This window comes from Anopheles merus, chromosome X (genome assembly GCF_017562075.2).
Source record: "Anopheles merus strain MAF chromosome X, AmerM5.1, whole genome shotgun sequence".
NCBI lineage: Eukaryota > Metazoa > Arthropoda > Insecta > Diptera > Culicidae > Anopheles > Anopheles merus.
Window position 1 is genome coordinate 7,759,349 of NC_054081.1, and position 23,364 is coordinate 7,782,712.

Consider the following 23,364-nt stretch of genomic DNA (forward strand, 5'->3'; position numbering starts at 1 on the left):
TACATACATAATTATATAAACAACAAATTACTTTTTTTCGTCGTTATATGCCCCTCCGTTCCCTCCCACAAACACCATATAGATAAAATGAATCTCTAATCCAATTTTTGTTTCTAAAATGACACTCAAACGAAAAACCAGGGTCGAAGTAGGAGCTCAGACATTTGCTACAGCCTATACTCGAGCCAGGACTGCGCCCTACCACGGGGTGGTGCTAGGTGGAAAATAAAGGGAGGAAAGAAATAGGCCCTGATTGCGGGGAAATCATTTCTAAAGCTCTTTTTTTTCCTACACCCCACCAACGGGGCCAACGGACACAATCACAAGTAATCTTCCCTGTCATCCCTCCCTCCCTCCCTCTCCATCACACCCCATTCAACCCTCAATTTTGTTAGACGATACAGCAGAGCGTGTAGTGGACGAGCTAAGGAAAAGGGCAGCGCAAAGTATTTCGTATTTTGTTTAAACAGACAAGTGTCAATTGTGTAAATAGCCGCGTACAATGAATTCATTCATCCATTCACCAACCACAACCATGTGTAACCACCCACAAACACGAACAGACAAACAAACAGTCACACACACACACACACACACACACACACACACACACACACACACACACACACACACACACCACACACACCACACACACACACACACACACACACCACGCCACACATGCAAGGAATTTAAAAGAAAAAAAAAACAACAGTTGTAATAAAATAATTTAAACATATCTATTGTACACGAAAAATGGGTTTTGGTTGTTATTTGTTTTTTTTTTTTCGTTTTGTTTCGGGGGGAGATTTTTAGTTTGAATTTATGTTTTTTGGAATTGAATAAAGTTTAGGAACAAAAAGTGGAACAAAATCAAAAAGTACACGCACAGACAGGAGACCAGGGGGCCAACCAGAAATTAAAAAAAAAACCGTTACGAGGACGAGCTCACACAGACGCTCTGCTTAATTGCTTTCGATAGCGCGATTTGCTATTGAGCCCATCCACCCAAAACTCTAATTCGGAACATTTTTGCGTGTCTTTTTTGTTGTTGTCGTATTTGTTAACAGGAAAAAAGCACACCGGCTCCCAAGGTTAGCTCGCATTAGCCATTTAAACGTTAAATATGCATAGGTCGCGCGGTAGCACTAGGTATAATATTACGTTGGGGCGTATATGCCCTTCCCGGAAGTAAATTACACGGTAAAAAACGGTATTTGCAGCAGAAAAACAAAAATGCGGTTTGGGACGCGTCCGTTAATTTAAAAAGAAAAAAAAAAGAAAGCCAGAAAGTGTTTCGAGTAGTAGGGCTAGAGGGGGAGGATAATTACATGGATTAGAACTATGGTTGAATTGAACAAAAGGAATACTGACACTACTAATTAGATTGGCCTTAGCAGGATGAGGGCTACGGAAAGAAGCAAAAATAAACAATTAAAAAGATTGAAAAAAAAAGAAATAGATAAAGAGGAGAAAGAGCAAATGACGCAAAAGGAAAAATCATTTTTGCAACAACCAAAATACAAAACTAGAAAGGAAAATGCAAAAAAAAACACATATCGTAATGATTGAAGTTTTGGGAGCGCAAACAAAAAAAAAAGAAAAAAAAACAGGAATTAATCATACACATCTAAACCTAAACCGCTGCTGCGGTAAATGGGTGGACTCGCAAACATGGCCCCGCCAATCCGTTTCCCCCCTCCCGTTCGCGCGGTACAGTTTAGAAACAATCAACAAGAAAAAAATGTAACCGATTTTTGTCAATTTTCGGGATTTTCGGGGATGCGACAGTTTCGCATGGAGCAGGTTAATGGATATATAAATTAAAAATTAACAAAAAAAAAAAACCAGCAACAACAAAACAATACTGGGAATGGATAATACAGGGTTTTCCAGGGGTTTTCATAGTTGTGAGACCCTTCCTTGACTCTTTCATATGAGAAGTGAACTTCATATGATGGAAATTGGACTCCATCCAAACAAAATTCTATTAGATTTGTTCCACAAGGGTGCTATATAGACCAATTCCCATTGTATTACAGGGTTTACCACGATTTATTGGTTGGTTTCCATCAATTTTTTGTAAGTTCTCATGATTTTTTGGTGCGTTCCCACGATTTTTTGGCCGTTTCTCAGAATCCAATTGGTCCAATTGTATTGATATCCAATCGAAAAAAAACTAATATATTATGGGCTACGATCAAAAAATCGTGGAAACGCACAAAAAAATCATGGGAACTGACCAATAAATCGTGGGAAACCCTGTAAGTTCATTTCACGCAAGAAGGAGTCAATTAAGTGTCCCACAGCAAGGAGCATTCCGGGAAAACCCTGTAAAGATAACTTACTGCTGGTAATGTAATTGTTGCGGTGGTTCCAGAGCTTCTCTTTGTACCCCTTCCCCCCCTCTTTGCCGCCGGCACTAAAGGCTAAAACTAAATGTGTACATCCTCTTTGTATGGATTGTAGGTTTCCAGGCGCGACCGCCTGTCCCCCTCCGTTAACCCTGGCGGGAGGGGGTTGTCCATTGAATCGAAAGGGAAGCCCGGCATCCCCAAATGGACAAAAGGGGGTTTGAGGTGACGGTAGGGCCCACACTACTATTACTACTACTACCACTACTACTACTACTACTATTACGACGACTCTTCTCCTCCTCACGTAATGATTTAATTTGATAAAAATTGAAAAAAAAGTGGAGAAAGACAAAAAAAAAACAAACCAAACCAAACGCTATGTAAACGCGAAAACAATAAAGAGCGGCACGCAAGAGACCGTGTTTCAGAAAGGTAACACACGCAACAGAATTTATTTCGAGCACTGCTCACTGCTCAGCTGCTCAGTATTGGGGTGTGTGTGTGTGATCCACAGCCGAACGAAAGGGATTTTTTTGCTAGTAAGATTTAGTTTAGTTTTTCCTTTTCTTTCAGTTTCAAAGCACGTACGTCCTTACGATCGTGTAGCCGAGATAGAGCAGTATCAGCAGGGGTAGCAGTCGGGCCAGTGCGTGACCGAGGGTGCGCACGCTGCAGCGGCATCATTTGCGCAGATCGGTGAGCGGCACGTACATCACGTCCATCAGCTTCGTGTTCTGGATCTCGCCGTCGGGCGTCTTGTCGATCTGCACCAGGCGCTGGTTGCCTCCCTCCGGGCCGACCGGTATGATCATGCGGCCGCCGGGCTTCAGCTGCTCGACGAGCTGGAATGTGGAGAAGCAATTCGGGGGGTGGTTTTTAGTTTGGCGTGGAAAATTGTCTGCTTTCCCTCTGCTTAGGTTAGGCCGCTTATTACCTGTTGCGGTATTTCTGGTGCGGCCGCCCCGACATGTATGCAGTCGTACGGTGCGTGGTCCTTGCAGCCCTGCCGTCCGTCACCCTCTGCAAGAGACGGAAAGTGAAATTTAGCGGTAAGCAATGGTGAAGTTCGAACTTAGATTCGTAAGCACTGCACATTACCGATGAGAACAATTTTGCCCGTATCGATCAGCGATTGGTCGTCCTGGCCGATGTTGTGGCGGCCGAGCGTCACCAGCTGCGGATGGTGCTCGATGCCGACCGCGTACCCGGTCGCCGCCGGGTCCCGGTGTATGAAGCGGGCGAAGCAGGCGGTCAGGTAGCCCGAACCGGACCCGACGTCCAGCACCTTGCTGTTCGGCTTCAGGTACGATTGCAGCAGCTCCAGTGCGTACGCGTGCTAGGTCGGGAAATGGAGAACGTGTTTGGTTGCAGTTCAAACTCCACTAACGGAGGTATGGCTGTTTAAGCCTAATTGTTTATCGGCGCAAGTCCCACAACATTTCACTTTCAGGTTCATTCCCAAGCATATTGCTAATGGCTTCCTCCTGTCTGTTGTCGTACGAAATGTGTTCTCTAATTTAATGCTATTTTTAGGGTTTGACATCTATTCTATTTTTAGAAGGTTTGGACATTTGGATCATTATCTATAATCTACGCGGAGAGAAAATCGCAATGTAAAACGAATCTCTAAACGGTGACTGACAGATGCGTTGCCCATCGTCATCATTAATGCACACATGAGCTAACTAAATGTTCGTAATATTAGTACATTCTTGCAAATAAGTGTGTCGAATGTGTTGATATCGTTTATGGCAATCACAAGTTGTTACGAACTTTGAAGATAATTTTTAAAGGCCTAGATAAACTTGACATACTTTCGCACTTTTCCATATTAGCAATAAAATCTCTCATGACAAGAAAGCATTTTTAGCACTTTTAGTTTAAATTCTCTAAGAACTTCATCGGCTGCGGAAACGCATGTTGGATTTAAATCAGAAGCTCTGCGGATTGGACTCCAGATCAACACGTCAAAGACAAAGGGACATGCAGGGAATAGGGTCTAGGGATAACACCCCAGATACCTTGCCCTGTATCACCATGGATGATGACACACTGAAGGAGGTGCGGCTTGGATCCCAAGTCAAATGTAGTGTTGGGTTTCATGAATCTTTCGTTGAGATTCATTCATATAAATCTTCAGTGATGAGTGACTCGAATCTCGAGTCGAATCTTCAAAGATTCACGAATGTTCAAAGATTCATGATTGTCTAAAGATTCATTAATCTCCAAAGATTCATGAACCTCTTTCATGATTCATAAGATTCATAAATCCATTAAAACTCATATATATCTTGGAATTGAGATGTATGATCTCCAAAATATTGAATTTGCCCAATCCCACCTACAACTTGCTCGTCCTCGGTTCAACTGCGTGGTTTTTTCCAATAAAAAAAGTCTCAAAAACCTGTATAGGCATGACCACGTAGGTTGTTACGCCAAAAAGAAGAATAATAAAAAGCTCAAGCTTTATGAATTTTATAGATGTTTCCTTCGAGTTTCACGAATCCCAAGATATTCGTTAATCTTTCTAGATATAAGAAACTTTTGAGATTAATGAATCTTTCGAGATTCATGAGTCCTTGGAGATTCAAGTTCATTGAATCATTCCAAAGATTCATTCAGATTGATGAATCTGAATCTGAATTACCCAACACTAGTTTCACGTGACTCTGATTCATCTTTGGATATTCAGAGGCGCATACTCGCTACTGCGAAAAATGCGAGATCCCCCGCTTAGGTCCCCGAGATGGATAATTCCGCCTCTGATCTGCACGTTGGTTTTTAAAACGTCCTGTTAGCTCAAGAATACAGTGTTATACAGAAAAAACTCGTTTATGTCATGTAATTGGTATGAAATATGGAAAATTTCATCATATTATTAATGTTTGGGAAGATATTTGTAGTTAACTATTTCTTTGTCATTATCATTGATCCATTTTCATGCAACAGTGATCGATTGCTTCAGAACAGCGGTCGGAAAACTTTTGAGGTAAAGGGCCAAATTATGTAAATGACCAAGAGCCACAGGCCAGTCAATTTTGCACTCAAATTATTACTTCATAAAAGATTTCAAACCAAATAATAGATGTTTTTAAAGATTGGTAATTCCTACTATTAAAACTATTTGCTATAGTAGTACGGTAGTCAGATCTGAGTAGCTGCTAAAAGCGCACGCTGGTCACAACGGTATTTTTTGGATCAAAAATTCATTGCTGCAGCTACCTCCAGCTTTGAACAAGCAAAATGCTCTTATTTATGGAGCATGTCTTGATATACCAACATTTCACGGCTGCATATACAGGCAGTCGAACGATATCAAAATTCATCACTTGAGTTGATTTGAGAAGCTATGTTGCCATTGTTTTTCATTACCCAAAAGCCATTTAAAGTCTTGCGTTAAAATACTTCCGGGAAAAGACAGTTTCTGCTTCCAACAGGATTCCAACAGGACCCGTAAGGTTTCAACGAATTTGTGCGTACGGCTTGCAATGGCTTTGAAAAGCGTTTACGGGAAAAATCCAACACGATTTTAACTCAACTAAGGTCAATGTGAATTTACTACTAAAAGATGTTGTAGACATCGATTCCGCAGTTAAATAAAGTCTGGTTTGAATTTTATGAGCTAAAAAAGTGCATGATTTTTACATTCTCACCAAATTTTGCTGGTGAAAGACGCATAAAAAGTTTGATTTTTAATAATTCGATAGAGATTTTATTGTATTTTAAATGACCTTGCCCAAACAGTGGGGCGTAGAGTCCACTTGTCGATGCATAAAGTTCAATTCACGTAAGAAAGAGTCAAGAAAGTGTTTCTTTAATATTTCCCAAATAGATCGTTTTAAGAATGATCTTTTATCGGTTTGTGTCTAGGAAATGTTTGTTGTGCCACTATTGACCATTTCCTATTACACTTATTTTCAAATAAAAAAAAACCTCACAATTTAAAATTTGTTGTGATAGGAATATTAAAGCATAAAGTAAAAAGTTCCTTGCCATAATATCTACAACAACACTTGAACACCACATATGTAATTTATTGTAGATCTAGCAATCGCGTAGTTGACAAAAAGTAAAAGTAGATTACAGTAGTCAGAAACAGCAAGAACCAACGGACGCCTTAACTTATCCGAGTGGTAGTAATTGGCAGGCCAAACTGCCTTCATGAACAAGTTGATCCAGAAAAGTGACAATAATACGATATTTAACATAGCAATAGGTTTAAATCAAGCGATTCCGATTCCATTTACCTGAGCGATAATAAAAAATAAAACTCGAACCAATGGGGTAAATGTTGTATGTGCTTTTTTAACTTTAAAAAGGTTTTTTTTCTGGGACTATCGCCCACATTCCCTCATTGATGTCGCGCTCTCTTTCCCTACTTTATGCTAAAAAAAATTAAAAAAAGAAATACCTCACAGAAGTGTTACTTAAAAACCATACCATGTGGGGCGCACTGATGGTGGCACCGTGCCCGATCCGCTGCGGCTCGTCCTGGTACTGGGGCACGTTCGCCGGCACGTAGTACTTCCGGTCGGTCGCTATCATTGTCTGCGCTACCGCTTCCGTCTTGATCACGTTAAACTCTGCCAAAAAAAGGAAAGGAGAAATGGTGGCGTTTGCTTGCGTGCGGTTACGACTCCGAGGCGTACACTGTCGCCATCAAACTTACCCTGCATCAGCCGGATCAGTTCCGCCTGTGTCGAGCCCTTCGATCGCCAGGCCATTTCAGTGCCCGTTCGTTTGCTGAGGCTCGCTGGGGGAGGATGATTTTCAACCGGATGTTTTCGACGCTGATGCTTTCCTGCGGGAGAAGAAAAAAGTTGCTAAAATACACACACGCTTGGGGATAGCTGAACAGAATTACTTCACAGCCAACACAGGAAGATTTGTCTTAGACTCTTACGCGAGCGAGATGCTGGTTTTGTGCCAAAAATTGTTCCAAATTGGTTCCCAGTCCTACGACCTCCTTGTGATGTTGCTATTGTTGTTGTTGTTGTTATTGTCGTTGCCTAGGAAGGGGGAGCTTCCTCGCATAGCATAGAACCAGCTGCAATAAAGAATTTATAGAAAACAAATAATAACTTATTACCGTTAACAGAATTTTCGTCATTTGCAGTAGACTTACAATGTTTGCCCCCAAAGGTTCGGCTGTTTTCTAATTTGGTTTTCCAACAACAACAGCAACAACAACAAAATAAAAACAAAATGCCGAGCTGTCAAAAGGTGACAACTGGTCGGGTTTGTTCACATGGCGCCCTCCGTAAAGTGACGCATCGATAGTGCTAATTTCGCTAATTTGGTTATTTTAGCATGAAAAATAATGTAAAAAAAGTTATTTATAATTTTTCCATGAAAATTCTTCGGTAGCAACGGTTTGCTAGAAAAATCAAAATAAATTTCCCTCTTACTATCCCTACTTTCCGTGCGCACCGACGCTAAACTGTCAAACGTACAGTGTGGCCAGATTATGTTGGCGGCTTTCAGTAAGAGCACCACAACTTTATCTGTACAGGCGGTCCCCGGGATACACGGTTAGTCTTTAAATTGGCAACGGGATACCCGGGTATTTTTATTCAACTTTAAACTGCAATAACTTTTGATTCAATGCTACCTAAAATTTTCATTTTGTACGTAGAATGACGTTTTTCTTCTTCCCCTTTTCGTATTGTGTTTATTTTTGAGTCAAATTCAAGCAAACTCAACTCAAATTCAAGAGTAAAACTCTACGGCTAATGGGATCCGGAAACGGCTGCAAAATACCACATCACTCGAATTTTCACGTAAGTTGAATCTCATAATTTCCAACCAAAATATCGCTTATTTTCGTGTGAGTAGGAACTAAATAAAATGACTAAATTTTGCAAGTAGGGGGTGGTTTTAGCCACCAAATTAATGATTTAACATGATTCTGACTGAATTTAACAGTTTCAAACCTTTTGAAATGGTATTTAACATTCGATCAATTTGGAAATTATTTGGATTTTTACAATTCATGTGTCAAATCAGGATAATTTGCTCAAATAATTTTCTAATCTAGAAAATATGAAACTGGTCACCCTGGCAACGCGGGCGGATTGTTTTCCTTTGTACGTCAAAACGTCAAACGAACCGCGGGTGGCATTGTTACGAAAACGGCAAAAACATCTGCTTTCCTAAAAGGAAGGATGCTCCAGTGCGAATAAAGTGCGGTTGTTTTTGTTCCTTCCATTCGTTGCTTCGAGTTTTCGACTGCACACCCACAAACACACACACTAGCACGATGCTGCTGCGGACGGTGGCGTGTCGGTCCTGGGCCCGATCCTGCCTCTACCGGGCACACACAACCGTTGCGTCGCGATCGGAGCCGCCGGCCGGTTCTGAGGCGGTTGCGAGCGCAGTGAACGATCTGTCCAAGCCGGCACACGTACAGGCGCCCAAGCGGAAACCGTTCATGAAGTCGATGTTTCTCGGCACGGTCGACACGGAACTGCTCACCTTTCCCGAGTCGCTAAATCGGGACGAGCAGGCCCGGCTGAACCGGCACCGGGAGGAGCTGGAGCGGGCGCTGCAGGCACCGGCCGGACCGGACTCTATCCGGCTGGCCGGTCTGCAGGGGCCGCTCGCGTACGGAGGGAAACAGTTCACCGAGACGGAGTTCGCGTACGTGCAGGAGCTGGTGGCCGGCGACCGGACCGTCGCGATGGGTGCGCTCGAGCACAATGCGATCGTGAAGCTGCTGGCCCAGCACGGTACGCCCGAGGCGCAGGAACAGTATCTGGCCAAGCTGTGCGCCGGCGAGACGGTCGCAGCCGCAGGGCTGTACGAGCTGAGCAGCTCCCGGGACACCATGTTCAGCACGGTGGCGTCGCTCGACTTTACCGGCGGCCGGTGGACGCTGTCCGGCACGAAGGTGTTCCTGCGCACCGGCCCGGCCGACCCGGACCTGCTGCTCGTGGTCGCCTCCACCAAGCGGATGGAGAAGCTGAACAAGGAGGACGGCACGATTGCCGCCTTCCTGGTCGATGCGCGGGCGCCCGGCGTCAAGATAGCGGAGGCGCCGCTCGGTACCGGTGGGCTGGCCCGCGTCACGGTGCACCTGAACCGGGTGGAGGTGCCCGAGTCGGCACTGGTCGGCACGGAGAACGAGGGCGGCACCGTGCTGTCCAAGTTTCTATCCGCCGTGCGCGTGCAGTCGAGCGTGGTGCGGGTCGCGCTGCTCAAGAAGGTGCTCAACGGGCTCACCGAGTTTGCCATCCACTCGAAAGCGGCCACCGGCGATATGATGTAATTGTGGACTCACTTTCTTCTAGTTTTAGCTGCTGAAAGTTGCTAATTTGTGCCTGCCTTCCAACAGGGATCTGGAGCTCGTGCGCGAACAGCTGGCCCGCATGGCGAGCGTGATCTACGCTGCGGAAAGCTTAATCTACACCACCGCCAGCCTGATGGACGATTACGAAGGCCAGGACGTGGAGATGGAGGCCGCCATCACGAAGGTGTTCACGACGGGTAGTCTGCTGAGCCTTGCCACGTTGCCGCTGCAGTTGCTCGGCCCACAGGCACTCAGCGGCGAGCGCCCATTCCAGACACTGTTTGACGATGCGCTGAAGCTGTTCATCGGCGACGAGTCGATCGATTCGGTCAACCTCTTCATCGCCCTGACCGGGCTCCAGTATGCCGGGGTGAGTGGCCCTCTCACATGCAGTTGCTGCCAACCAGTGCAGCAATATGTCACTGTCAATGTCATACAACAAATCTTACTGAAACAAATTCCATGCCAGCGTCACGTGCGTCAATTGTGATGATCAGAGATGATACTCAAAACGATTGGTGTGACCAATACATGCTTGGTGACATTTTGTGCAATCAACTTTTGGTCAGTCACTATGTCATGACTTTTTTTTTACTGTGATCAGTTCTTCAAAATGTCACTGACATAGTCATGACAAATCCCGGCTGGAGCTAACATAATGTCAGCGTCACGGGTTCTACTGTGATGATCAGAGATGAGACTCAAACAGTTGTTACGACCATCACATGCTTGGTGACATTTTGTGCAATCAACTCTTGGTCAGTCACTTTGTTTTTGTGTCGTGATGATCACCGACAAAAAATGTCATGACCAAGTGAGTGCTAAACAAAGTGTCACTAAAAAAAGGTTGAGTCTCACCTCTCATCATCTCAGTTGTGTACGTGAGTTGACTTGAGCTTCGTTTCAGTCATGAGTGTTGTTAACTGAAACTGGTGGCATTTGGCAGCACTGTTCACAGGCAGAAAAAGTCATGATTATGCGTGCAACGGCATTAAGCTTAGCTTGTGAGTCAGAGTAGCGCAGTTGGCTCAAGCTCTCGTATGTCATGACCCACTTTCATTGAGTATCAGCAATGAGCATCAAGCTACCACGGATATGTTCATTGTTTTCGTTGGCGAATATCTCGTGATGCACATGACATTTTGCAGCACTGCTGCCAACGTTGCTAACCTTTTGTTTTTGGCCATTTTCCCCATCCCACAGATGCACACGCACGAAACGATCAAGAAGGATCGCAACCCCGCCATGAACCCGTCCCACGTGCTGTCCCGGCTGTTCGAGAAGACGTCGATCGAGCATCCGAAAAAGTTCGCCGACCTGCAGCAATACTTTCACCCGTCGCTCGAACCGGCCGCCCACTGGATCGAGCAGTCGGTGGTGCGGCTCCGGCTCGCGACCGAGTGCGTCCTGTCCCGCCACGGGGTCGAGGTGATCGAGCGGCACCTGGAGCTGGGCCGGCTCGCGACCATCGCTACGCAGCTGTACGCGATGGTGGCGTGCGCTTCGCGGGCCTCCCGCTCCTACTGCATCGGGTTGCGGCATGCCGCCCAGGACGTGCACCTGGCGAACATGTTCTGCCGGGAGGGCAGCGAGCGCGTCCGGCTGCTGGCGCTCGAGCTCGAGAAGGGCCCGTACATTACGAGCGACGACGATTACAACGTGATCGCGCGCAATCTGTTCCGCGAGAAGCGCTACTACTTCGAGCATCCGCTGACGCGAAACTTCTGAACAGTGGGTGGGTGGCTACAGTTTGTTAGTTGTTAAGGAAATGGTTAGCGCAAGCTAGTAAAAAAAACGAGGAGTTTCTGAAAAATATTAATTCCAACTGCGTGAATCACTAGCCAGTTACCTTTGGCAAACGTATATCACAGATTGATGCATTGATGTTACAGGGAAGCGTTACACAGCGTTGTAGGGTTGTGAGTTATGAGAACTGACGAAGCAGATCGAGAGCCGGCAGAAGACATCGGACGACCACACCGCGCGGAAGTAAACTAAAGTAATAAAATCGACGACACTACAAGCGTATTTTGAAAAATTCATAATTTCTCTAACAAAAGCCTTCTTGCGCAACACCAACAACATAGTTCCACGAATGCCTTTCTTTTTGACGCGGTGACTAAAAGATAGTGCCGAGAAAAAACTAAACCAAACCTACACAGCTCCTTCCCCCATGTAGCTGCGTATGACTTGGCGATCAATACTGACGGAGCTTATATATTTTTCATTCGAGAACGGCACGGTCCGGTCGTAACGCTCGGCATAAATTTGCACATTCTCACGCGCGTTAGGTCGAGAGCTGTACCTTTAAACCGCAGCATTCTCTGCATTGGTTCGATCAAACAAACGAAGCAAAGAGATGAAAGTAGTAGATTAAGGTCAAGAATAATATTACATACAGCGCTTACCATGGACAAAGGTCCAGGAGATGGACGGAAATAAAGTCCATAAAGATGGACGGAAAAAACAACGAATGTATGATGAGTGCTCGGTTCCATCTTTGTGAAAGTTTTTCAATAATTTAAGTAAGGGTCTAATTCCAATCACCACACAAATTCTACTAAATTCCCTAACCTATTTCCTACGCTACTTCCTACACTATTCCTGCGCTGCACATTTACTACCGGGTATTGTTTTTCATCTGGAACTGGAATTTTATCGGTTCCAAACCTGAGTTCAAGTATCGTTCCGAATCCGAATCCGGAACTGGTCTAGGTACTATTTCAGAAAATAAATGAAATCGGGAACTATATCTAGATCACTATGGGTTCATAATCGGTTACAGGACTGGTTTGAGTTCATGATTGATTCCAGAACCGGTATGGGTTCATGATAGATTCCAAGACCGATATGAGTTCATGATCAGTTCCAGGACTGATTTGAAATCATGATACGATCCAGGACCGATATGAATTCATGATAAGATCCAGCACCGATATGGGTACATTACAGGTACCAGAACTGCTTTGAATTCATGATACGATCCAGCACCGATATTGGTTCATGACAGGTTCCAGGACTGTTATGAGTTCATGATAGATTCCAGAACCGATGTGGGTTGATGACAAGTTCCAGGACCGGTATGGGTTCATGATCAGTTCTTGGACCGGTATAACCAGTACTGGATCCAGTATCGGTTCCAGGACCGGTATAGGTTCAGTATTAGATTCAGGACCGTTACCATGTTGTGTGCAGTTCTTGAACCGGTCAGGACTAGTTGTGAGAGCTCGGTATCGGATCTACTCGCCCGATTCTGACTCCAGAGCTGACTCCGGAGTTGACTCCGGAGCAGAATCCGGAGTTGATTTCGGAGCCGATGCAGGAGGATATCGGGGTCGAAATGGGCTTCAGAATCAGAATCTACCTGGGAATCGCAATTTTCTCCGGTAATGGAATCAGAATTGACTCTAGAATTGGAATTAGCTCCGGAATGAGATTCAGTTCTTAAATTCAAGTACGAAGTTTCAGAAGCGATGCGCACTACGATGCGTTGCCACGATTTATTTGGCCGTTTCCCAGAATTTGTTGGTCAAACTGTATTGATATCTAATCGGAAAATACCAATAAATTATGGGAACGAACCAAAAATCTATGGGATACGATAAAAACATCGTGCGAACGCACTAAAAAATCATGGTAACTGACCCATACATCGTGGGAAACCCTGTAAGTAAATTTGAATTCTTTGCGGCTGTCAATACGTAGCATCATTGGACCCACACGCCTATTGTTATGGAGATGCCGAAACTGACTCCTATTTCCGAGCCAATTCTAATTTCGCAGCCAATTCTGATTCCGGAGCCGATCCTTACTCCGGAGCCTATTCCGATTCCAGAACCAATTAAGGAGCTGATTCCGGAATCGATTCCAGAAACTGATTCTAGACCTACTATTCAATCAATTCCGTCGAAATCTTCATTTTTTCTATTTTCATTTCAAATTAGGACTATTATGGGTTTTGTTTTGGTTTTAGGCCTCTTAAGGGGTCGTCATAAGTACCTCATTTAAATTTGGTTTCGAAGCCATTAGCTTCGGTATACTCTTAAGAGTAAAAAGGGATCTTTGAAATTCAGTTGCACAGCCATAAAGTCTAGCCAAATTAACTAGAGTAACATAAAAAGTTGTACATAGATATTCAGGCAACTGTTTTCATCGTACCAGTCTTCATCTACGTGCAGATTGCACTACTTTTTTTTCAATTACAACCATGTGCCAAAACAGTGGCCTACTTGCTCCAGCGTTTCAACGAAATATATATTTAAATAAATAAATAAAAGCTCGAAGAGATCAGCTCACTGCAATCGAAGTCAAACGAGCCAGCCGAAGTTGTACATCGTCAAAGCACTTCGGCAAATGACTCTAACACGGCCTAACCGTTGCGTCCCGGATTGGTTTGAATCGGTGATTTTGAACGTTTGATTTTTCTTTCTTTCTAGTGTGCTGTTCTCCCTTTTCTTTGACGACCAGTCGCCATAAATCCCCCGAGCATAAACATAAATAAGCAATAGCGCCCGTCCCTGCAAGCACTCGCGTTCCAGATGTTATCTATCCCGTTTTCCCCGTACCCGTAAAGAACACGGTCACCGTTTTCTACCCCCCCCCCCAGGACGGGACATTGGCGCGGGGGAAGCGAGGGAGGAATGTGCTGGTTGTGCTAGTGGGCAGTTTGTTGGGCAGGATATTTCATCGCAAGGAACAAATAGAACAGGAACCCAAAATATACACACACACACACACACACACACGCACAAAAAAAAGACGAAAAGGATAGAAAGCGCACGCGCACACTACAACGCCTCTCCCCCCGCCTGTCTACCCACCGACCAAGCATAGGGAAGGAAGGACGTGACACGGACGGGTGACGGGCGGTGTATGTTTTGTGCCTTGTGGCCGTCGAAAAAGTCGAAGCGTCATCGTTTACCACCAGTCGAAGCGTGTGCCGGAGCGTTCCACGGTTTGGTTTGTGCCGAAATCGGTTGCGGTGTGCAGCGGTGCTGCAGTTTTTACTGTTTGTTGCAATTGTTGCAAACAACGCAAAGAAGAGAAGGCGGAAGAAGACCTAACGTGCACAATACCCCCGCACGCACGCACGTGCAATTATGTGCGGACTGTCCTTCCGGGCGAGTGTTTAGCCAACAACGGAAACGCACCTCCCTTCCCCCGACAAAGGGCGGGAGGAAAGGGGCCGTATGGCAGGATCGGAGCCGCCCGAAAAGCAGTAGTGCCCTTGGAGTGAATCCCGTATTCGAGTGTGCGTGTGTGTGTGCGATTCACAGGAATAACGTCATCCAGGAAGTGGTCCGCTAGCCAAGGAACGGGAGGATATCTCTAGCTCTCTTCAGAGTGTCCCCCTTCGATGTAGGAACCACAGAGAAACGCACACGCACAAGCCACACACCCACAAACAAGTAACCGTTTTCTTCCGTGTGTGGCAAGTGTTGACAGACGCAACGTAGAAAAACAACACAAAAAAAACAAACAACACGTCCTGTGTAGCAAATCCGGACACCGAAAGTACCCCGCTCGCGTGTAGTGCTGTAGTGCGCTAGTGTCTGTGTGGGTGTGTGTGTGTGTCTGCCCCTTTTCCCTCCCCCCCTCCCTCCCTACGCGTGTGTATTATGTCAGCGGCCGTGCACTTTGCCCACGACGGGATACTGTTCCTGCTGCTGATCTACGGCATCATCGCGCTTGCAAAACCAGTACGCAAATGGTGGAGCGACCACCACCAATATCCTTGCTAAATTCCCCCAAATCTAGCGGTAGCCCTAGTAGCCTAAGTATTGCGCCCTCTGTTTGCGTTTTTGTTGTGTTGATTTTTGGTCCTTTTTTGTTGCTATGTGTGTGTGTGTGTGTGTGTGGGTGTGCGTTAAAATCGCGCGCGCGCCTGCTGCGTTAGCGCAGTGTGGTTTTACGCACCCCATACAAACGGTGGCAGTTTTGCGTGCAAAATCTGTATCTACCCTATGACCCCAACGCATCTGCCTTGCAGGATTGGTTTTCTTTTGTTAAAAGACCACCCCTCCGCCCCAACCATCCCTCCCCATTCCCATGGCGCTCTCATTTTGGTTTGTTTTGTTTTTGCGTATGCGCACTAGTGATGGGCAAATGCAACCAACATCCGGAATCGCTTCCGAATGACTCCGCTCCGAGAATCGGGAGCGGTTCCGGAAGGTAGGTGCAACACTCCAAGCTCGGAGCCGTTCGGAGCCGTCCGGTACCGCTGTAACAGTCGGAAGTATTCTGAAGCGCCTCAAATCGCCGGTATAAGCGACAAAATCTAAAACAAACAACATTGCAAGAGTAAAATTCGTAAAAGGCATGTTTCTAATTGATTTAGTACTTCGTTCACAAAATATTGATGATATTCAGAGGTTTGAGCTATTTGTCTGAAAAGCTCTTTTTTGCAGTTGACAGGCATTTGGAATAAAGATGAGTTGGAATAAAGATGAGTTTTTTTTTCTCCACATTTTGTCACCTCCGTGGCGCCGCACTTGATGAATTCAGCTATCATCACCGGTTTCAAGCATCATGCCGTAATCTTGTAATTGTTTAAGAAAGATTCACGAAAGGTGTCCCATGGTCTTGAGATAAATAATGAAACCCTGTATTGTTGAAAAAAAAAACTTCAGTACAGTTAATCAAGAAGACGTTTTGTTTACTCATCGACACCTAATTTTGTATCTGACCGATAATACACGACGCGCGTTTCCGCGGGTGCGTTCAAACTAGTAGTGGGAGCTCGGAATCAGATCTACCCGAATCCGATTCCACGTTCGGAATCAATTCCGGAGCTGATTCTGATGCTGTAATCCGATTCCGATTCCGATTCTGGAGTCGATTCCGGAGCCTATTCTGGAGTTGACTCCAGAGCCGATTAAGAAGTCGGCGCTGAAATCTATCCCAGAATCGGAATCAGCTCCGCAATTGGAATTGACCGTGAAAACGCAATTTGCTCCAGTAACGGAACCAGGATTGGCTCCAGAAATGGAATTTGGAATGAAATGGAATGGAATGGAAATGGAAGAATCAGTTTTTGAATTGAAATAAGAAGTTTCAGAAGCAAATCCGTCCGGAAATCTCCATGGAATTAATCTTTCACAAGTAAAGTTTGATTCTTTGAGAATATTAACATGTAGCATCATTGGACCTAAACGCCTATTCTTATCGGTATGCCGAAACTGACGCCGATTCTGATTTCGAAGCCGATTTCGGAGCGAATCGATTCAGGAAACTGTTTCCGCAGGTCCGGAATCGATTCCAGAAAACTGTGGAGCTAGTCGGAATCGATACCGACGAATATTTATTTTTCCCATCACTAGTTCAAACGCGTACAACAGTAGAACAGTTCCGCATAGATATTAGGCTTGAGCAATTCGGCTCATTTTGATGAACGTGAACGAACTGGTTATTTCATTAAGTTGCACGTGAATCGCGATTCATTCGTTGGTTTCATTAAGCAAGAATATAATAAGTGTATTACATCTCGAAAATTATTAGGCAGACCAGGATAATTCTTATTTCGTCGAATAGGTCATTCTTTTCGTGAACGTCGTAGTCATACGGTACGCGTTCATATTTGTATTGGGGAAATGAACGACCTAGCGTACTAAGATCTTTATTTCGACGGGTAGGACGTTATTTTTATGACCAACTCAGTACATTTTGATTCGATCGGTTCGTAGATCGTTCGGTCTTTAGGATGAATTGAATGAATCGTACAGTTCTGGTTCTTGGATCACACCTCTAATAGATATTCTGCATGAGCATCTCTGCGTTTCCGCGGTAGCGCGTTCGAGTGACATTTTATTTCCGATTGTTATACCGATTTTACCGCTTATATTGTCGATTTAAAGCGCTTCAGAATACTTCTATCTTTCAATTTCAATATCAATTTAATCAATACAATTGTCTGCCTAACAGGATTAACAATATGATTACTTAAGTAAATAAATCTTATGCTATTCTAATCTAAGTATAGATCTCCTAGTCGCAAGGAATTCCACAAAAGTTTGAGGCTAGATAAATTGAAGAAGATAGAAAAAGCTAAAAACTAATTTTTGAAACATGAAGGGTCTTGGGAAACAGGAAGGAAGGATAATCAAGGAGAAAATTCAAAGTGGTCTGCAAAGTTATTAAAGGTCTGTATGCATCGGAGAAGAGGTTCATTCGATCCCTTAGATTTCTGTAAGGGTCGTGTGTTTCAACCAGTCCAAGAAGGTCTGTAAAATCAATATCACGCCCTATAAGCTTTGCCGTAAGATTTATGCCGTTTAGATCGTCTTTGTTTTAAGGTTCCTAGACCAAACAGTTCACATCTTCTATCATATGGGGGGCATAGCCACATTTCTTCCTTATACCCGACGGAATGCAAATCTTGTAAATTTCTTTTGGAGAATCCTGTTGCTCAAACCAATTCCACGAAGACCCCATTTGACGCTAGCCTAGGCCAGGGCGAACGATGGAGCAATAAAACGATTTTAAGCATCGTAGATCAGTAAACTCGGAAGTTATTCGGAATATGAGACGTAGGGATTTATTAGCGCTACCAATTACCTATTCAGTGTGCTTTTTAAATGTTAAATTTTCGACTAGTATAACATGTAAATCACGGACAGAAGATACTCATTACAATCTTTTTTCTATTTATGAAGTAATCTGTAACAGTGGGTGAGGTTTTTCAGGAGTTCTCATAGCTGTGGGACACTTTATTGACTCCTTCTTAAGTGAAACGAACTTAATGTTATGGGAATTGGACTCTATCGCATTCTTGTTGGACAAATCCAATAGGAATTTTCAAGGAGCTTGTCCCAAAAGGGTGCCATAGAGTCCATTTTCCAATATACGAAGTTCACTTCCCATTAGAAAGAGTCAAGGAAGTGTCCCATTCTTATGTGAACCCCTGGAAAACCCTGTAATATAACGCTTAGAAACGCAAAGTGATTGTTGGTTGTCCTGGCACCAGTTTTCGAGTCGATAAAGAAAGCCCTGCACAGATATACAATCGATACAGTTGGATATAGGAAGGAATATTTTTAAGCCATCTGGGTAGAGAAGATGGCCGTTGTGAGGCAGTATTGAATTAATATCACTGATGAAAAATAGAAAAAGCAGCGTCTGTTGCAACTGTTCCGGTCGGCTCCGGACGGCTCCGGGCGGAATCGTCGGTTTTATTTAGTCGGAATCATAGCCAGAGTAGCACTGCTCGGAAGCGATTCCGAGCCTTGGGTGCGATGCCGATAACCCATCACTAATGCGCTCAACCAGTATGCGCTCCCCAAGGAAGCTGTGTGTGTTTGTATATAAAGCACTAATTTCTGTGTGTGTGTGTGTGGTTTGTTGCCCTTCCCCCCTCCACCAGGTGGCTGGATCGTCGCTGGCGCTGTGTGAAGGCGGCCAAACATGTCTTCCCCCGAAGGAGTGCTGCGCCCAGGGCTGCTGCTATCTGTACGCGCCGCCGGGCGCCCCCCGCATCCCGATGGCGAGCGGGGACCACGTGCTCGGGCTGCTCTTCCTCAACCACTGGTACTTCTGGTGCTTCCTGTTTGCGGTCGTGCTCGCCCTGCTCTGCACCTGCTCGCTCTGGCGGCGGCGCCGCCAGCTGTGCGGCTGGGACGCGTCCGCCCGCCACTCGCAGTCGGAGGGCGATTCGGCCGGCTCGTGCTACGCGCCGCCCCAGTACAGCCGCTGCAACTCGTTCCACATACACGCGCCGCCGCCTTACACGGAGGTAAGCCCACACGCTCCACTCCCCCCCCCCCCCCTGAACAGTAGTTAATTTGTTTTTATTCCTGCGGTGCGCCCTCCAGGTCGCCTCCAAGCCGGACCTGTACCCGCTCGTGTTTAGCTACACCGATCCGGGCAAGGGGAGCAGCGGGGCGAACTACCTGATGGTGCAGTACTTCCGGAACTACATCGTGCAGCCGGTCGGCAGCATCTCCGGCACCAGCACGGTCGACTCGCTCAGCTCGAGCTTCATCTGCAACGCGAACGAGGCGAACACGCTGGTGCCGCCGCCGTACTCGCGCGCCGCCAGCCCGGACCAGCTGACCGTCGCCTACCGGAACTACCTGCTGCCCCGGTCCGCCTCCCAGCAGGTCTGCCTTACCGCGTACGAGCGCACGGCGGTGGTGGCGGGCGCCCGCAGCCAGCCCGGCCCCGGCTACCACCACCATCACCATCACCACAGCCACCGGGACGACGATTCCGGGCTGCTGCTAAACGACCAACAGCAGCACCAGCAGCAGCAGCAGCAGCAGCATCGGGACGAGTCGCCCCATCCGGGCACGATCAGCCACAGCAGCAATAGCGTGTCCCTGCTGGAGTGCGGCCCGGAACCGGAACCCAGCGAACGGGGCGGACCGAGCCAGCCGGGCGCCGGCCACGACCCGCCCGGGGCCAACTGTGATCGGCAGCGGGCCGGCGGGCTCGTCTGCAAGCACTGCTGCTCGCTCGGCGACATTGCGAGCGAGCGGCGCCCGGACGGTGGGCCGGCCGCCGGTCCCGCCCTCCACAAGAGCCTCGACACGTGCTGCCACGTGCTGCTGGACGAGTCGCTGGCGCACGCGGGCGGCCCGAGCGGTGGGGCGAAGCAGGTGGGGCGGCGCCACTCGGGCGCCGTCTCGAGCGTCGGCTCGAACGTGTCCAGCCTGGTCAATCTGGAGGGGCCGGCGAGCTCGCCGCCCCGCGCCACCAGCCCGACGGCCGAGGTGCGCGAACTGCTCGAACAGATACGCCAGCTGCACGGCGAGGAGGCCGGCGGTGGTGGTGGCGGCGAGGGTGCGACCGGGCGATCAGCACAGCCGCCCGCTAGCTACCGGCGGCCGTCGTCGCTGGTCGGGCGGCGCAGCAAGCTGTTCGCCAAGGGCGGTCCGCCGCCGGGCGCCTCCCGCGCCATGTACATACCGGTTGCGTCCTGCGCGCCCCACCAGACCGGCGGCCAGCGGCCCCTGCGCAGCCCAGCCTCGATGTCGAGCGCGGCGAGCAGCTTCCTCAGCCGCCAGCGCCACTGCTGGCTGTCCAAGTCGGCCCCGACCACACCCGGTACCGGGCCGGGCAGCTTCGGCGGTGGTGGGGGTGGGGATGGCGGAGACACAGCCCCCGACAACCGGCCGCTGCTGCTGACCGAGCAGGAGGAGGACGGCGAACAGAACGTTTAGTGGCGGCGGGAGAGCGGCAGTTAGGCAGGCAAGCAGGCAAAAAGCAAACAGAAATCAACGAAACACATTTCGTGACACCACACACACACTCACACACACTCGCACACACAGACACTATCGAAGCAATATGGAGCAACCACAGATACCCATGTCCCATGTCGTCACATGTCGTCATATGTGGTAGAGAGGGAGATACTGATATTAAATCCTTATTTGTTCGATGAGGTAAGGCATATGCACTATGCCAATTCTTCTAAAATTCCTGTACTATACGTACGCTGCAGATGTACTGTCGGGAATGGTTTGTCGGCTAACTGGGCAGGTTACTGTATCGGTTCCATACTCAAATTTTATACCGAATCCAGAACAGGTCCATGTACAGTTCCGGATTCGGAACGGGTCCAGGAACAGTTCCAGGAAAGGAATGAAATCGGGAGCTATTTCAGGACCGGTATGAGTATAGCATTAGTTCAAGGACCATCATGGGTTCATGATCAGTTCCAAGACCGGTATGGGTTCATAATCTGTTCCAGCTTCGATATGGGTTCATGAGTATAGTTCACCAGTGTAGGCTTATAATAGATTCCAGGACCGGTATGGACTCAAAATAGGCTCCAGGTTCGGTATAGCTTCACGATAGGTTCCAGGACCGGTATGGGCTCATACTAGGTTCCAGGGCAGGTATGGGTTCATGGTCGGTTTAAGGACCGGTATGGGTTCATTATCAATTCCAGGACAGCTATGGGTTTACGTTCGGTTCCAGGAGCGGTTCGAGTACTTCATTGGTTTCAGGGTAGGAACAGGTTTATGATCGATTTCAGGACAGTTATTGCTTCATGATCGGTTCCAGGACCGGTGTGGACTTATGATAAGTTCCAGGACAGGTATGGGTTCATGATCCGTTCTATGGCAGGTATGGGTTCATAATCAGTTCCAGAGCAGGAATGGATTCATTCTCGGTACCAGGACCTGTATTGGTTTATGATTGGTTCCAGGATCGGTATGGGTTCATAATATGTTCCTGGTTCGATATGGGTTCATGGTCGGTTCCAGAACCAGAACCAGGACTCAAACTAGGTTCCAGGGCAGGTATGGGTTCATAATCTGTTTTAGGACCAGTATGGGTTCATGATCGGTTCTAGGACCGGTTTGGGTTGAGTATCAGTTTCAGGACTAATATGGGTTCCTGATAGGTTCTAGGGCCGGTATAGGGTCATGATTGATTGATTGATTGATTGATTCTAGGACCGGTTTGAGTTCAGTATCAGCTCCAGGTCCTTTATGGGATTATTTTCAGTTTCAGGACTGATATGGATTCATGTTCGGCTCCAAGACACAGCATGAGCTTCAGTATGAGGTTCTAAGACCGAAATGAGCTCATGAACGGTTCCAAGTCTGATATGGGTTCATTATCAACTCCAGGACCACTATAGGTTTACGTTCGATTCCAGGATCGGTATGCGCTCGTAATCGGTTCCAGGGCAGGAATGGGTTCATGATCAATTTCAGGACAGTTATTGGTTCATGATTGGTTCCAGGACTTGTTTATGATAAGTTTCAGGACCAGTATGGGTTATCGATTCCATATTCGGTATGGGTCCATAATTGGTTTTAGAACCGGTAAGGGTTTATGAAAGGTTCCAGTACCGGTATGAACTCCGTATCAACTCCTGGACTGGTATGCGTTCCGTATATCTTCGAAGGCCTTCTTTAAAATGTCTGTAGGTTTCGAGACCAATAATTCCGGCGTACATTTCAGGGTGAAAAAATTGCAAAAAAACCTAGATGCATTCATCAACGAATCTTCTAGTTGCACTCCAATCCAAATCTACAATGTTAATCTGTTGTATTCCCGATGATTGAAGATTACTGGTTACAATAATATGCCTAGCCTCGTAAAACAAATTAAGATTTAAAATCAGTAATCTATCTCGCTATCACATCTGCGCAGGTGTTAAAGAGCTCAATGAATGAGTTGTAGCGAGGCAGCGTATTTGCTTTTAGGACGCGCGGTCTGCGTGGTGGCTTTGGCATGGGTGTGTGTTTGTGTGTGACAAAAACAACAACAACAACAAAACAATACAAAACCTACCACTTTGTTCCGGACCAAGCAAATGTGTTACGTGTCTGTGGCTGTTCGTAACCCTTACTTTACATCCTATCCTCTCCATTTCCTTCCCCCTCGCTCCCTCGTGTTTCGCTTGCTACGTTTGTATTCTTATAAGTATTTGTAAAGCAACAAAATGAAAACAAAAAAAAAAACAAAAAAAAACTAATGCCGGAAACACACACACCAGGACAATGGCAAAAAAAAGGTAACTGACCATTCCGCTCGACTTGATTGAGAAGTTTCAGAATGTTGGTAGAAATTTACTTCTAGTTACGCCGCTTCTTTTCCGCATTTGAACACTGTTCACACACACACATACACACACAAAGAACAATAAGCATGGGTGGGGTGCCCGAGAGGGGGAGTCAGGGGTAGTTACCAGAGGACAACCAGAAAGAAAAGAAACCCCCCATCTGCACAACTCGAAGCCGTACACTGATTTAGACAGTGAAA

General features: G+C 46.6%; 3 protein-coding genes across 5 annotated transcripts; 2 read left to right on the forward strand and 1 right to left on the reverse strand.

Annotated features, from left to right (window-relative positions):
* Positions 1–2,779: 2,779 nt before the first annotated feature.
* On the reverse strand, positions 2,780–7,563 carry LOC121596329 (protein-L-isoaspartate(D-aspartate) O-methyltransferase). Of its 3 annotated transcripts, none has more exons than XM_041921180.1 (7): positions 7,483–7,563; positions 7,261–7,404; positions 7,027–7,158; positions 6,798–6,940; positions 3,456–3,693; positions 3,292–3,377; positions 2,780–3,199 (listed from the first exon to the last, which is right to left on the reverse strand). In XM_041921180.1, exons 3-7 carry the CDS (start codon positions 7,079–7,081, stop codon positions 3,038–3,040), a joined length of 684 nt encoding a protein of 227 aa, XP_041777114.1. In that variant the 5' UTR covers positions 7,082–7,158; positions 7,261–7,404; positions 7,483–7,563; the 3' UTR covers positions 2,780–3,037. The 3 variants fall into 3 exon arrangements, with proteins under 3 accessions (XP_041777114.1, XP_041777130.1, XP_041777122.1); XM_041921196.1 differs by having other exon boundaries at positions 7,027–7,180; XM_041921188.1 differs by having other exon boundaries at positions 7,222–7,404.
* An 878-nt stretch (positions 7,564–8,441) lies between these two features.
* Positions 8,442–11,464, forward strand: LOC121595993 (complex I assembly factor ACAD9, mitochondrial). The gene is made up of 3 exons (XM_041920524.1): positions 8,442–9,620; positions 9,691–10,015; positions 10,849–11,464. Exons 1-3 carry the CDS (start codon positions 8,617–8,619, stop codon positions 11,371–11,373), a joined length of 1,854 nt encoding a protein of 617 aa, XP_041776458.1. The 5' UTR covers positions 8,442–8,616; the 3' UTR covers positions 11,374–11,464.
* A 2,669-nt stretch (positions 11,465–14,133) lies between these two features.
* On the forward strand, positions 14,134–23,308 carry LOC121594421. The gene is made up of 3 exons (XM_041917654.1): positions 14,134–15,344; positions 19,004–19,372; positions 19,452–23,308. Exons 1-3 carry the CDS (start codon positions 15,264–15,266, stop codon positions 20,799–20,801), a joined length of 1,800 nt encoding a protein of 599 aa, XP_041773588.1. The 5' UTR covers positions 14,134–15,263; the 3' UTR covers positions 20,802–23,308.
* The last annotated feature ends 56 nt before the right edge of the window (positions 23,309–23,364 follow it).